This window comes from Prinia subflava, chromosome 9 (genome assembly GCF_021018805.1).
Source record: "Prinia subflava isolate CZ2003 ecotype Zambia chromosome 9, Cam_Psub_1.2, whole genome shotgun sequence".
In the NCBI taxonomy this organism is placed as follows: domain Eukaryota; kingdom Metazoa; phylum Chordata; class Aves; order Passeriformes; family Cisticolidae; genus Prinia; species Prinia subflava.
Window position 1 is genome coordinate 15,231,730 of NC_086255.1, and position 15,067 is coordinate 15,246,796.

General features: G+C 41.8%; 1 protein-coding gene across 1 annotated transcript in view; it reads left to right on the forward strand.

The window, feature by feature from the left end:
* Window positions 1-2,031: 2,031 nt before the first annotated feature.
* BTAF1 (B-TFIID TATA-box binding protein associated factor 1) overlaps window positions 2,032-15,067 on the forward strand; it is a 42,179-nt gene continuing 29,143 nt past the window's right edge. The window contains exons 1-4 of the mRNA XM_063405579.1: window positions 2,032-2,304; window positions 10,777-10,900; window positions 11,945-12,059; window positions 14,443-14,589. Coding sequence (XP_063261649.1) covers window positions 2,291-2,304; window positions 10,777-10,900; window positions 11,945-12,059; window positions 14,443-14,589 — 400 coding nt within the window. The 5' untranslated portion in view covers window positions 2,032-2,290. The remainder of the gene's footprint in view (window positions 2,305-10,776; window positions 10,901-11,944; window positions 12,060-14,442; window positions 14,590-15,067) is intronic.

Below are 15,067 nucleotides of genomic sequence, written 5' to 3' on the forward strand. Positions count from 1 at the left end.
ATCATTTCAATAATGCCCACAGCAGGACAGGATGACTGCTGATTCCTGGCTAAACAAACACGGAAATACTATCAGAGATGTTTGCTATACATCCATGTCAACAGCATCAAACACATAAGAAAAATATCTCCACCCTCAGTCTGCTCCTTGCTGCTCCCTCCCCCAATTCCCTGCTTCCCTCCCCACACACAGCTCAATCAAACATGTACACACACAGGACAGGAGCAGGCATGTGCTGGGATCATGGTCAGGGACCCAGGCAGGGGCACCTGCAACACGAGGACATGGGATGACAGAAAGGAAGGTGTGGGGAGGTTTTGGAGTACTCTGGCTAGAGACTCTTGGCCTCTAGCTAAATCAGATGTACTTTTTGTGTGTATTCAGCTAGAGAAGGTATATTGAGCTATTTAAAGGTAGTTACTACATCAGAGGCATGACAGGCAAAAGGCATTACCTGTGTCATTGAGTGTAGCAATGTATTTAAATGTATTGTGTTCACTGGGACAAAACCCAGGTCTACCACTGAAAAGCAGGTCTGTGGTTTGCTCTGGCCACACTCTGTGCTCAGAGGGCTCGGGCTGACTCACAGCGCCGGTGTTTGGGGCCACTCCAGTGCCAGCTTCCAGTTCCCACAGTGCTCCCACCGAAGGACAGGAGGAGAGACAGGCAGGAAAGAGGCACCACGGGCGTACTTTTTGAAAGGCTGAAGTACAGGCTGGACCTGCATGGAAAAGGGTAGATTGAAGCATTATATCCCAAGGTCTCTATAGAACTGTCAAAAGACAGTGATAATGCAGACAGCATTAGAATGTTTGTTTGGAGTATGTGCTCGTGGGGACAGAACGAGTTAACTCTCCAGGGAAAAGGAGACCACCAGGCAGGCTGGGGCCAGCAGAACTCCCTCTGGAAGTGTTGGGTATGTAGCACAGCACAATGGGCTTCAGAGGAAAACTTTATCGTACAGCGTTATGCAAATTTATGTGTTTATCCAAGTTTATGCCATCACAGGAAAGGAAAATCTATTATTTTGTTTCCAACTTATCACATGAAAGGTTACATACGTCAGCTAACTTTATGTACCAGTCTGGGACCATTGATTTAAATGATTAGTCGAAGGCTAATTTCTTAATCTGGATCTGATGGAAGCTGATAGCGAGCACTCGGGAGCCTGGTGTGCCTGCCCGGAACAAGGGGCACCGCCGGGCTGGATTCCAGGGATCTTTCAGCACCGCCCGAGGCCGGGCTGGGAGGACGGGCCGCTGTCCCAGCCGGGGCGACGGCAGAGAGCGGGAAACAATGTGGCCCCTCACGGAGGCGCCGTGATCGGGCCGCACCAGCCGCCCCGTCGCTGCCTGGCATGGCTGGCGATGGTTATAAACCCTTGCGTATTGCCACCCTCGTGTGCCATAACCCCTCCGCGGTACTACCCCGGTGTTTTACAAGCACCCCTCAGTGCGGGGGCTCCAGAGCTGGCCCGCCCGCAAGGACGGCGGAGCCGCCCGACGGGGCCCGGCGACAGCGCGGTGCATGCCGGGAGTTGTAGTCCCACGGGCAGCGGCTTCGCGCCGCAGGACCGGGCATGGCCGATGGGCGGCGGATCTCGGCAAGAGGGGGGTGCGGCGCTGGTTCGGAGAATATGGACCGTCCTCTGCCGCGGTGATGGCGGGACAGAAGGGCCACCACCCAGTGGACATGGAAGGGAAAGCGTTTACTCCGCGTTCTCGCGTTCCTCTTCTCCCCTCGGAGTGCGGGATTTGGGCTCTCTCCTTTGAGTTCGCCCCCCCCCACTGCCCCGCAGATGGAACGCCCCGGCAGAGGCCGGTGCCCCCCCAGCCGGCCCGGCGGGCTCCATGGCCGATCCTGCTCAGTGCGGGCGCTGCGCGCTCCCGCCCTCCTTGCTCTTAGAAGCGCTCTCGCCATTGGCTGCGGCTGGGCCCTCTTGCCAATCAGGAAGCGGCTCTCATGGAGGAAGGGAATAAATACAAGATGGCTGCTCATATAAAACCAGGCATTGGGCTTCGCCCCGGTGATGGGGGAATCGAGGTTTTAACCCGCGCTCCGAGGGTCCTTCGCCGCTGCCGCCCACGCCACCGCCGCCCCGCCCGGGGGAGCGATACTCCGACCGCCGCCGGCCTCTGCCGCGCTCAGCCGCTGCCCGCGGATCGCCGGTGGGGCCGAGGCCGGGTGCGGCGCCCCAGGCCCGAGCGAGGCCCAGCGCCCTCCGCCCGGGCAGCACCCCGGCCCCCCCGTCCCGCCGCCCGCCGGCAGCCAGGCCCGGCTCCGGGCGGCCATGGCCGTCTCCAGGTTGGTGGGAGCTGGGAAGAACGGGGAGAGTAGGGCCGACAGCGGCGGCCGGGCTTTCCGTGTGGCCTGGGCGCGGGGGGGGGAGGAGGGGTGCCCGCTTTCCGTCTCCTTTTGCTTCGGGAGCCTGCGGAGACCTCTCCGCGGCCGCCCCGCCGGGGTCGGGGGGTGGCTGCGTGCTCTGGCGCCTGGGTTTGCCTCCTGGCCTGGGGTGACTCCCGTGCCCCCTCCCTTCCTCGGGCCGCAGGGGCTCTGCCTGGGGCGTCTCGGGATTCTTCCTGAAATCGACACCTTCGTGTTGTTGGCCAGCCTTTCCTAGGGTGGCTAAACTGCTAGGGGATAGGAAATCGTAGTATTGAGTCCCAAAAACTGGCGAGAAACCTTTTTTGCGTTTCAGAGCCCTTAGTTGTAAAGTAACCAAAATAAAACAGGCTTTCATGGAGAAAAGTGATCAGTGTTTTCTGGCTCTGCCTCAAAATGTTGGGCAGTATCTGCTTGCACACATGTGCTCTGGGGTGTGCCAGCGTCTAAAGCATTCACAGATACGGAGATGTGTCTTAACACAGCTGTTCTATAAAAAATGCTGAGCTTAAAATCCTGCTGCCTTTTTTTTTTTCCTTTTTTTTTGTGTGTGTGTATGTGAAATGGACAGGTTAAGCTTCCTAACAGGATAATTGAAAGGAAACCATAAATCCAAATTAAGCTTGTGATAGATTAGCTCCAAGTCACGTGTTGGTAGTATCTCTACTTCCGAAGTGCTACCACAAAACTAAATTCTGTTTTAGTAGCTGTGTGTGCATAAGTTTACAATTCTATGCAGCAAAGTAAAGGTGTGCACATTTATAATAGAAATCCATTCTTCATCAAAATTAGTGGCAGTAATGTACCTTTTAAGAATTCTAGTAGCAGGTGGTTTATTTTGAGTTTGGTAGTTTCTACAAAGTATTCCTCTGTTTTATTCCATTCGTATTTTTTTATCAACTTGTGATGTTTGTTGTGGCTTTTTCTCATCCCCCAAATCTGTGCAGAAGAACATGGAAGTAGCAGGGATTGCTGTAACAAGATTACTTCGTACATTAAAATAAGTCGTCATGTAAAGTAGAGGAGTCGTCTAATTACATTAGGTCTGGTCAGTCTGCTTAACCAACTTTGCTAATGTACATGTGATATGGGGCTAACTGGAATGTCAAGACAGAGCTTTTCAGCGGTGTGCTGAGGCTGTGTCTGCTCTAAGGGCTGGTTCCCATTTCAGTTACCAAGGTTGCTTCAGTGGAAAGCAGCAGTACAGAAATTTAGTTAACACCTTTTTGGAACTGAAAGGAAAATTAGATATGGCTCATTTCTAAGATTCAGTGTGAAGCATTAAAAGTTGGTGTGTTAATAATAGTGTTATATGTTGCTTGAGATTATACTTGTAGTGTGCAGGATTGTTTCAGTTTCACAGGTAACTTAGGTAAAAGAATGTACATTTTGGAGAGCTGTAAAATCTTGACTATTCCTGGTGAACACTAATGTTTCATTATTGTAAGAAGTGATAATGTGTAAATTTGGCATTGTGCTTGTTTTTAATAGAGCAAAGCCTGTCTGTGTCCATTTGAAGTTTAGACAGCAGCTCCTGATAAATGGAGTTTCCTTTCTGCTTCTGAACCATAGGAACACCGATACAGTGTCAGTGCTGCTTTTGTAAATGAAGATACCTTTCTTCACCTTCTACTTCAGAACATTGAACTTTAAAAGTCCTTTCCTTTCAGACATATTACAAATAATTGTTTGTGCACTTGTGTATATAACCACATAACTATTTTTGTAAAGGTTTAGTTGGTTCAGCTTCTGTTCTAATTTCACTTTTCCTCTAGGTAGTTATAGTTAATTTTTTTGATGGACTATCATAATATTTCATTGTTGAATATCCTTACATATACAAGTTTGGAGAGTGAGGAAGAAGCTGACTCAGTCTTTGTCCAAAGCCCACAGTCCTTGTGGAGTCCATACCAAGCATTAATATTAACAATAATTTTATTAGGAGTAGTTCTATATTGGAACAATTTATTTAAAAATAACTTCTTTTGGAAGTGAGGGTTGGAGTAGTTTTACATTCTCAAACCAGTAAATTATCAGGTGGTTGTTTTCCAAAGAAAGTTTATCTTCTGTGCAAACTAATTTGGTTTGGCCTCAGCTTCTGTCACCAGTCTTAGCAGTATAGATGAAGTAGTATCATGTTTGCATAGCTAATAAAAAAATACCAATGGTTTTGACAGTGGAACTGAGAAAGAAAAAAGGAAGTGAAAAGTTTTGCTTCAGCTTCATTCCTACAAAGTGCATGATCCAAGTGAGCAATTGCAGTGGCTCACTAGTGATCTTTTGAGATACTTCAGAAGGAAAAGTAATACTTTCAAGTGGATGACAACTCATAGATTACTCAGGATGGTAGAGTTATAGGAAGTAATAAAATGATAGTACTACAGTATCTAATAAAACTTCTTTCCAATTTCTGTAATGTGTTCAAAGGCACTTTGTGCTATTCTAACACCAAGGTGTTAATGCCTTTCTCCTGTTTTTTGACTGCCTTTGCAATATGAAAAATGTAAAAAAACTAGGAAAATGGTAAAGTGCATTAAGAGTATACAATTTCATTTGAGCTGGTATATCCTTCAAGTTCTCCCTGAAATATCTTAAAGACAACCTCCTCAGGGCATTTTCAAGACAGTTCCTTACAGAAATATAGAGAGCATAATTTGCTGCTCTTGCAACCCATTCTTGATTTGATCTAAGATTAATCCATTTTGTAGCTATGTTAATATGTTTTCTAGAGTTTTCAGTGGTTTTGTTTACTTGAATTTGTGTATGACTGGTAATATGTAGATTAGGAACCTAGTTTTTATTTTGAAATAAACAATGTCAAAAGGCTGTGAGACTAAAGCTCCTGTGAACTAAGGAGTATTGCTCATGTATTGCTCTCAGCTTTTGAATTGTAGGGCTGTGACTTCCCAAGAACAAGTGGCTGCACTGGCTGGCATCATTACTGATGTACCATTTCAAATTGAATACTGCATCAAAAATCGTATGTGCACTGTATATCTTTTAGGGGTTTTTATGTTATCACAGAATTTCTCTATAAAGAATTTAGCTTCTGTGGAAGAAGCTATTACTTCATGGCTGCTCTTGCATAAAAATCAGGAGTTAACCTGAGCAAGTATGTGTTCACTACTGCTTCAAGGCCTTTGCCCAAAGCATTAGAATAGATGTTCTATAACCAGTGTGCTTATGGGAGTTCAGCCTCAAAAGAGGGGAAGAATAATGTAACTCTTCCCTTGGTGGTGGAGATTAACTTGGAGACCAGAACAGTGGTCTGCCTTCTGTGCTGCTCTTTGTGGGAGGGCTGATAGTCATGGGCTGGGAGGAAGCAGAACTAGCATGTGCCCAAAAGAGATAGAGCTCTCAGTTTCTCAGACAGACTTTTCTAATGGACTGAAGTGAAAACTGAAAGTCAGGATTGTGTGCTGATAAGATCTTATGCCAACCTGCTCCAGCAGATGGAATTTGATTAGTCACCGAGGTGCTCACTTTGTCACTTACAATAGGCGTGTTGTATTAGTCTGTCCTGACAGCTGCTTCAACTTGCAATTCTTTCTCACAGGTTTTGGAATGTAATTGGTCACATTTTGAGGTGCATTGTTAGTTGTAGATACATATGTAATAGTTTACTTGTAAAACTTGTACAGCATGAAGTTGTAGATCACACATGAAATATACAATCCATATGGAATTAATTATACTAATTTTAGCATTTGGTTGGCTTCCATATGCAGTTTAATACTGTGACCTGGTGTAGTCATGGAGCTGTTGTTTCATTCCAGATGTTCCTTTGGCTGCTGTGTAGGAAATAAGATTTCTTCATTATCCGCAGTCCCACCTTTGTAACTGTTTACACACTTAGGAGAAGTAAAATCACAATCCTTTCTTTGTGTATCATCACACTTCTGGGTTTTGTTCTGAATCTTGTTGAGTGGAGCTTTTTTCTCCTACTGTCTGATAGTGTATTTGAAAGTTGCTTATTTGATTACTTAACTGTTCATGTGACTGAATGTTTAGAGCTGACCAAGCTGGGATTTGACCAAATGATGAAGCGACAGCAGAGGACTGTCAGGTCAACAAGAAAAGCTCAGGCTCCACTAGAACTTAGGTTGAATTTCACCCTTGTCAAGTGTAAAGTTTAATTTAGGGACGTTTTCAAGGTGTCTGGGCTATTTCTGTATTAAGAAATAATGCCTGGGAGGAAGTTTTCTGGATGTTGAAAATATCAACTCCTAAGAGGATTCCGTTGCCTTCTGATGAGTGCTAGCTAGCAGCTTTTCGAAGAGCTCTAGGCAGAGCTTGACATTACTGTTCCAGGGACTGTGCCACTAAGGATTTTTTGTACAGTCACACAATTTTAATGGGCTGGGGGATATGCTAAGGTAGTTACAAGGTGTTCATACCAGATGACCTTTACTATTAGAGGTTGCTCTCAGGACAGTTTAACATGCTGGGGCACAGAGATGTAAAGTACAAACAGATCTTTTCATGGGCAGCAATGATCTGTTCACTGTTCCTTTTAAGCCTCCACTCATTGAAAGCAGCAAATTGGAAGTTTCATCATCTGAAGTTCTGTGGGGACCCAGCCCGGTGGGAACACTTACCCTGGGACCCTTGGGATCTTCATACATTGCAGTTGCACGTGTGTTCTTTTGCAAACATTTTGAAGAGACTGTTGCTTACACCTGTATCTTGACATTAATTATACAGCTCTGGAGCTGAAGGGCTTTCAAATCCAGGTCATCCCATTTCCACAGGAGTGCCATAAGGTTCACTTTAAATAGTATGACAACTGTCCCTTCAAATGGGGATCAGCCCTCTGTTTGGGGGCAGCAGCAAAGAACTGCAGATGAGCATAAAGAACAGAACAGGTCATTTGTTGAAGCATTTGCCTCCTGTGCCTGGGTGAGGGTCGTGTCTGACTTGGTTTAATGCTGAATGTGTAGAACTGGTGACCAGAAGATGGAATCCCTGTCGGACCTGGAGAGTGCCACCACTTAGTTGTGGTGGCTCCTCTGTAGGTGGAGCATCTCAAATGCTATTGGATGCCTGTTCTTAACCACCTGCATTGATGTCTGTGTCAGAAACATTTCTGATGGGCCTTGTGTCAGTGTAAAAAGTGTTTCTTAGAAGAAAAAAGTGTTGAGTGGAGTGCTGATCATAAGAACTTTGAATTGTTGCTCTCAGTCATGTCTTTCTGATATACTTCAACAGGGACTAGAAAAATCTCAAATTTCTAAAGTGAGAGGAGGAAATTATTTGCCTCTTTGAGCAAGGTAGTGCTTTGTGCTGAGCTCATACAGCATGAGTTCATATCAGAGTTGTGTATGGTTGCTGTCCTGTTGATGACATGTCATTGACATGGAATTGGAAGACAACAGAAGGATCTAAACCATTGTTTATGAGTTAAAAGTGAAGAACTTTGTATTTTTAAGTTCTGATTGCAGCAGTTAAGAGCAGAAGAAGTAATTTTAGAGATATGTTTAATTTTTAGCATGCATTGGTATTTAAATTTTCATAATAATTATTTTTCATAATAATTTTTAAATCTTTCTGGTTTTAGTATTTTTCCCCTGAAGTATTCCTTGTGTTTCTGTTGTTTGCTTGTGTCTTCTATAGTCTTAGAACAAATTTTTTGGCAGAGTTGAAGTGTTTCACAAAATAAATAAAAATTGTATCTGCACTGTAGCGCATCTCACCCTGCCACATTTCTTCACACTTCTGGGAATGATGTGAGGCACGTAGTGCCCTGCCTACAGCACTGTCTGGCATGAGAACCAGAGAACCACATGCCACTAGAAAACTTAGTTGTCTTTGGCTTTAATAACTTGTTTAGAGATTGCTAGTTTATTCTGAAAATGAAAACCTTATCAGAACTTAGGAAACTTCTTTTTAAACTGCAGGTATTCAAAACTAATTTGTTGGAAATTTTTAGTGTAGGTGTTTTTTTTCATTCTTAATGAAACTCAGACTGAAAGCTTTAATTTAAAAAACAAACCAGCTAGGACTGCTGATCATAGACAACTTTTTCAGTGCTGCCCTTCCAACTCATGCAGAATTCAGGCTCTGCCACACTCTGCTGCAGCAACACCAACACTTAATTTGAAAATCTTAATAGCTCCAGAATATTATCAGTCTGGGAATTTTACATCCTCCTGCGGGAGGAAAAGAGAATGATTAGTGTGACCAGGACTTCTGTTAGTCAGATGTTGTTGGCTATATTTGCTAAGCCTGTTTCCATGTATTTTGCTGGAGTTGAAAGCTGAAACCTTCCTGTAGTGATGTCAGACAAGTGAAAGATTTTTTTTTGTTTGTTTGTATTTGTGTGTAAGTTAAGCAGATTACAATTTAAAATAACAAATTCCTAACCAAGCACACTGTAGGTTAAAAAAATCCAAACAAAACAAACTGTGTTTTGTAGGTAACACAGCTTTAGAAAGTTGTGGGATTTAGGAGTGAAGATGTAGTGTTGTAACTAAGTCTGGAATTCAAGTTGAGTTTTTGAGGGTAGGCTGACAGTGGTTTCCTCTTGTTTTGACACATGAAGAATTCTGGCTGAGGAAGTGGTCAAAGTTACACATCGTGCTTGACTTTGAGATGAAGAAAGATAATTTGATAGTTAGAGGAGTGTGTGGTACTAGATAGTAAACTTGACTGTGGAACACAGAAGCTTCACAGAGAGTTGAAGAATGAAAGGGGTGAGAACAAGCAAGTTGGAGCAGTGATTCTCCTGAAAGCCACTGTGTTTTCTGTTGAATAATAGTGACTGCTGCAAATCGGGTTGGGTTATTACTGTCAAAAGTACTGAAGAAAAAATACTGGCAACTGATGAGGTACTTTGTATGTTTCTCATGACTTGTCCACTATCAGGGATTCAGAAATGTTGGGTCTGTAAAGCATTTTTCTCCTTGACTGTCTAATCACACAAAACTGCTGGATTAGATACATCTGGGGTTTAATTGAAATTGAAATAAGCTCACCTATCTTAGTAGTAGGAAGAGAATTATTTCTAGGGTGGCAGACAGCGGAATTGTGTCTAAAAAGTTAAAATTATTTTAAATACTTTGAGCCAGAAGTTTTTAAATCTAATGAAAACTTAAGCTAATACCTCCAGTTATGAGAGTATTTGGGTTTTGGTATTGCCTTGACCCTGCACTGCAGTTCCGATTGTGTTGTGGCATATTAAGGTATACTCAGGTTTAAGTGCAGTTTAGGCATGCCAAAGAAAATACAAAATCCAGTGATGTTGGAAAGATGTTTTGGTGTTGTTTTTTTCTTCTTAAATTATTGGAACTAATGTCAAAGGCAGTTTATGTCAAATATGATCAGTAGCAACGGAGTAACAGGGACAAGGCATTTGTCCTTTCCTCTGTGTTCTTAAACCAAGGACGTGTGTTTATGGATACAGGTTGTTCAGGGTACCTGTATCTTTGTTCTGCCACACTGGTCTAGGTGAGCTTCACTGCTGGCTGTAAGGTCCAGTTTTGTATTGTTGCAGTTCTTGGAGGAGTGATTTTATGATAAGGCTGGAAGGAACAATGTTGATTGCACTGTGTGAACAGGTTCTAGATTCATATTCAGTAATAACCTCATACTGCCCAGTAACTAACACACAAATTTGCACTCGTTTGAAAACTCTGATCAACCCCCTGGTAGTGGAGGGAATAATGAGCACTTGTAACTTCAGTCATAGATTTGAGTATCTAGATAGTTATGTGAAGATACACATAGAGACAGACTTTATTGCTCATTCAGCAACTAAACAAGAAAGAAATTAGTTGTTCTACAAACAGATGATTGGAGTCTTTCACTAAATGCAGGGTTACTGTGGAAACAGATCTGTTGGTATTTTGTGGGAAGAGCGGAAGCATCAGATGATTTCCAAACTGTAAATACAAAAAGAGGTTTGTTTTTATGTATTCCAGGTAATTAGGGGGAAAAGGTGTGAAAAGTAAAAATTTGTCATCCTGGAGAAGCAGAGTTTGGTGTTACAGATAACAGGCTGTGTTGTCAGTAGAAGTGATAATGCACAATAGGAGCAGCTGAGCCCTCTGCTTTTTCTAGCAAATAGAATTTGATGATCACTTACAACATATTTACTTTTCAAGGTTGAAAATGTTCTATCATGGAACAGAGACAGGAACAATTATTTTCTTCTTGTAGCTGTAGATTTTTTAAAATAGCATCTCTTACAATTACAATTTTTTTGTTACAAATTAAAAGTGCTTTTAGAACAGCTATGCTTACTATTAGAAAAATAGTACATTATTCATGCTGCCAACTGACAGTCTTCAGGCAGACATCTCTTTGAGTTATATAAACTAAAAACTGTGGGGGAATATTAATAGAAATGGGCAGCTGAACTATGAATAGCATAACTTTTTGGTCTTTGTCACCTAGGCTTGATCGTCTCTTTATTTTACTGGACACCGGTACAACACCAGTAACAAGAAAAGCAGCTGCACAGCAACTCGGGGAGGTAGTGAAACTGCATCCTCATGAACTGAATAATCTCTTGTCTAAAGTAAGCATAATTTTTTCCTTAATACTTTAATGGTGAGAATAAATCTAGTTCAATGGGGTATGCTTCTGTGGGAAGAATAAAATGCATTGTGGTCTTGTGTTTTTCAAAAGTAAGAGAATGAAGAAAATTAGGGGCTGCCTCTGTTAAAGATGCTATTCTGTCAGCTTCTGAAGTGATTACATAAGTTTCACTTAGCTTTCAATATTGATATTCAGCATTTGCTGTAAGTTCAGATTTTCTTCTATAAAGAGAAGCTCTATTGCCTTCTAAAGATTTCTACTCTTGCCTTTAAAGATTACTGCTTTTGTGATAAAGCACAAAAGTGTCAGAGGCTGCATGTTTTTAAAAGGGTTGGAAATTGGGAAGAGTTTTCCATTAGTTTGAGACTTCAATCTGACCAAGTCTAGTAAAACCACCAAAAATACTCCACATCTGACAGGTGGAGATGGCTCAGTGACCTCAGTTCTGTTCTTATTGAACAGGTGCTCTCACCACAGTTGATGCTATCAACAGAGTGGCCAAGGAATCACGAATATCAAACTGCTTTCAGAGAAAGAAATAGTTTTTCCAGATGTATGACATAGTGATAAATTAGTTTAGAAGAGCATATATTGCTTCAAGTGACCCATGTTCTATCTCTTCTTGGGTTAAATGACTTCAAGGTTTTAAGGTCTGTTAATCAATTTGGAATGCTTCCTTGTAGAAGAAAAGCCAGCAACAAACCAACCAACCAAAAAAAAACCATGTCTCAAGCCTGGTTCAGTACCTGGAGGAAATCAAGCTTCAGTTTAACTGATTGGACTAAATATATCTTATAAAGTCTTGAAGTCTGGCTCTGGCAAGTGTTATGCTAAACAGTGAGCAATATAGAGAAGGCTGCTGGCATTTCTTGGTTTGTTTTCTTGTCCTTTGCTTTTTTGTTTTGAATGTTGTATTAATCCATAGCATTAAAGTAATTGTGTTTTAATAGAGCATAACAGCTGATGGATTTTTTGGAAGTACTTTTTAAGCAAGTATTTATTTACTATTAATCTCTCCTTGAAGGTGTTAGTGTATTTAAGAAGTACGAATTGGGACACTCGTATTGCGGCTGGCCAGGCTGTCGAAGCAATAGTGAAAAACGTACCTGAGTGGAATCCAACTCCTAGATCAAAACAAGGTACTCCTTAAATGAATTGTGTTTAACTCATTGTTAATCTTATGCAAACTGTCTGTGATATGAGCCTTTTCAAGGCATCTGTGTCATTTGGTTTTTTATGAGCGTAGACTTTTATTTGCATGTAAGTTGTTTGGAGCAGGGTGTTGATAACATCAAGGTCATGGGTTCAGTCCCTGTGTGGGCCACTCACTTAAGAGCTGCACTGATGATCCTTCTGGGTCACTCCCAACTCACACCAGCTAGTCTATGATTCTGTGAAGTAGGACTGTAAGTAAACCTCCTTGGCTTTAGATGTTCCTGCTCGGTTGTACCTGACCTGTACCTTGCTCCAGAATTCCTGTGCTTGTGCTTTGTACCCTCATAAAGCTTTTATAAAAAAAAGGAATAACTAGTGAAATGGTAAAATGTTCAACCAATCAACTTTGTCATGATAGTTTGCTGAAACTCTTTTCTTCACTATTCCTTAATCCGAGCACCTTTCTGAGGGAGGTGAAATGGCAGCTTGCTCAAGTCTGTTTTGTTTCTTTTCATCTGAAATAATCATGTTAGGGATGTTAGTTTCCTTAATTGTTGAGTTATGGACTAAGCGACTTTGTCCAAACCCATTGGTACTGTCTGTGTTCACAGCTTTGTGGCACAGGTTCCAGGAATTCACTGACTTGTTTAAAAACAGATAGGCACACCCTAAAACATCAACAATGAAACTTACATCTGTTTGAGAGGATCTCATATTTGTTTCACTTGGTGCCTCCCAGTTCTGTTGGCTTTGAATTTGACAAGCAAGTTCTGCATTTTCCTTGTCCATTGTCTTTATTTTTGTAAACCATCATGTTTACTCTCCTCCAACTTCTCTTCGTATTGAAGATTTGCAGTCTCTTCAGTCTTTTCCTCACAAGACAGCTGCTTTGTCTTTTAAATAACTTTGTTTTTCTTGTATTTTCTCTTACTTGTGTCCTCCTTGAGATGCACAGAACCCCACACAGTCTACCTGCATCTCTAGAGTGCTGGAATTTACACACAGTTACAAAATGATGTGCATTGTCCTGTCATCAGTGTCCTTCCTGCTGAGACCCAGTGCTTTGTCTGCTCTGGCTTTCACTGCTCAGTAAACAGATGAATACGGAAAACTGTCAGGAGTGCCTCTAAGATTTTGGTTGAATGCAGCATTGTGTAGGCATAGCTTAAGTTATTCTTTTTACACCTTATGTACTGATTTGCCCATTAGTCTGTTCTAAGAGTCCTCCTTGGATTCCTTAGTGCCATTGTGACTTTGGGCTACCTAAAAGAGTTTAGTGTCACCTGCATGTTTGGAGAAGAGTGCATTAATGAATGTCTTTTCCAGTGATTAAAGAATTGGTACCAACACTGATCCCCAGAGGACTCCAGAACTAACTTCTAGTTTCAGTTTGTAAAAGGATGTTCTCCCCAGCTCTGTGCCTGGTTCTTTTGGTTTATTCTTTCATATGAATCCTTGCCAAAAACTTTTAAATGTATTGTGTTCACTGGATGCCCTCTATCTGTTGCAATTCTTTAAAGACATTGATAATCAGATTATTGAAAGGTGGTTTTTTTCAGAGCAGTTCTCTTTCCCAGTAAATCATATTTATCCATATACTTAAAAATTTAGTTATGAAATCATAGAATAGTTTGGATTGGAAAGAACCTTAAAGATCACCTAGTTTCAACCCCTTCTACCACGGGTGGGGACTCTGCTATTACATACCCTGTCTTACCAAGGATGGAAGTTTCATTTCACTTGTCTAATTCAAGGATTACCTCCAGCATGCCTTTTGTACATGGAAATTGGGTAACCTGTTAGTCATAGAGTACAGCACCCTTTCAAATGCATTGCCAGTTCTTGCACATCTGCCTACCAGATTGTTAATGAAATTGAAAAGATAATTGTGTGTATGAGGAAAAGGTACTGTTAGAGAAGAGCTCACAGCTGGGTATCAGCAGCCCTTTTTCCCACACCAGTTTAGACCATTCTCCAGCTTCCCTACTTGGGATGCTTGGCTGGTGGGGACACTCAGCAGTATTGGTGGGCTACTTGTGATACTATTGGTGAGCCATATGCAGTTAAAAACTGTGAGCTGGCCCTACATGTACAGAGAAGGCGTGATGGTTGGTCAGTGCCCGAGATTTTAAAAAGCTAAGTTTACAAGGGAAAAACATTAATTTTTTTTTCTATTCAGGTACATTTAGTGACCTATTTCAGTCTGTCTTTTTGAAAATGGAGCCTTTATACTTTGTGAATCAAAATGCTGTATGTCTACGATTCTTTGGAGGAGAGATATTTCTTGCTTTTCCTTAATCTTCTGCCAGAATTTTGAGCAAAAATTTCATCACATCTTCCTTAATACTGTTTTTATTTCCTGCCTAGAACCAGGCTCAGAAAGTCCTAATGAAGATTCACCTTCATCAGATCGGTTGCGTTTTGACAGATTTGATATATGTCGGTTGTTAAAACATGGGGCGTCTCTTCTTGGGTCTGCTGGTGCAGAATTTGAAGTCCAAGATGATAAATCAGGTATCTATATTTTACTGGCAGACAAGAAAATGTACTGATTTGAGTAAGTTTTTTGTGGCAGCACTATGAATCTAGCCATCCATGGATTCTTAGAATGTTAAGAAATAATGACAGAAAGTATTCCCCAACATAAGTGGTTTGTATTTTCTTCCTCAAGTAACACAGTTTTTTAGGGGGAGTGTATTGTTTGTTTGGGTTTTTGCCATAACAGTGTTACTGTGTGAGCAGTGGGGAAGAAGGGGTGGAAACCTCAAAAAGCATCAAAGGTTTCTGTAGACTTTTTTAAAAGGGGTAATACCATCACTGCTTATTCTTCATCTAAACAGTGTTTCCAGATACAGAAAGAGGATGTGGCTTATTTAAAAGCTTGAGGATTTCATGTATAGAAAGATTGTGTGAAAAATACTGTGATAAGACTGCCAAAGTTGGAAGATCAAATACCAGTGCCTGTATGATGTTTTTTGTTTCAAGTGACTTG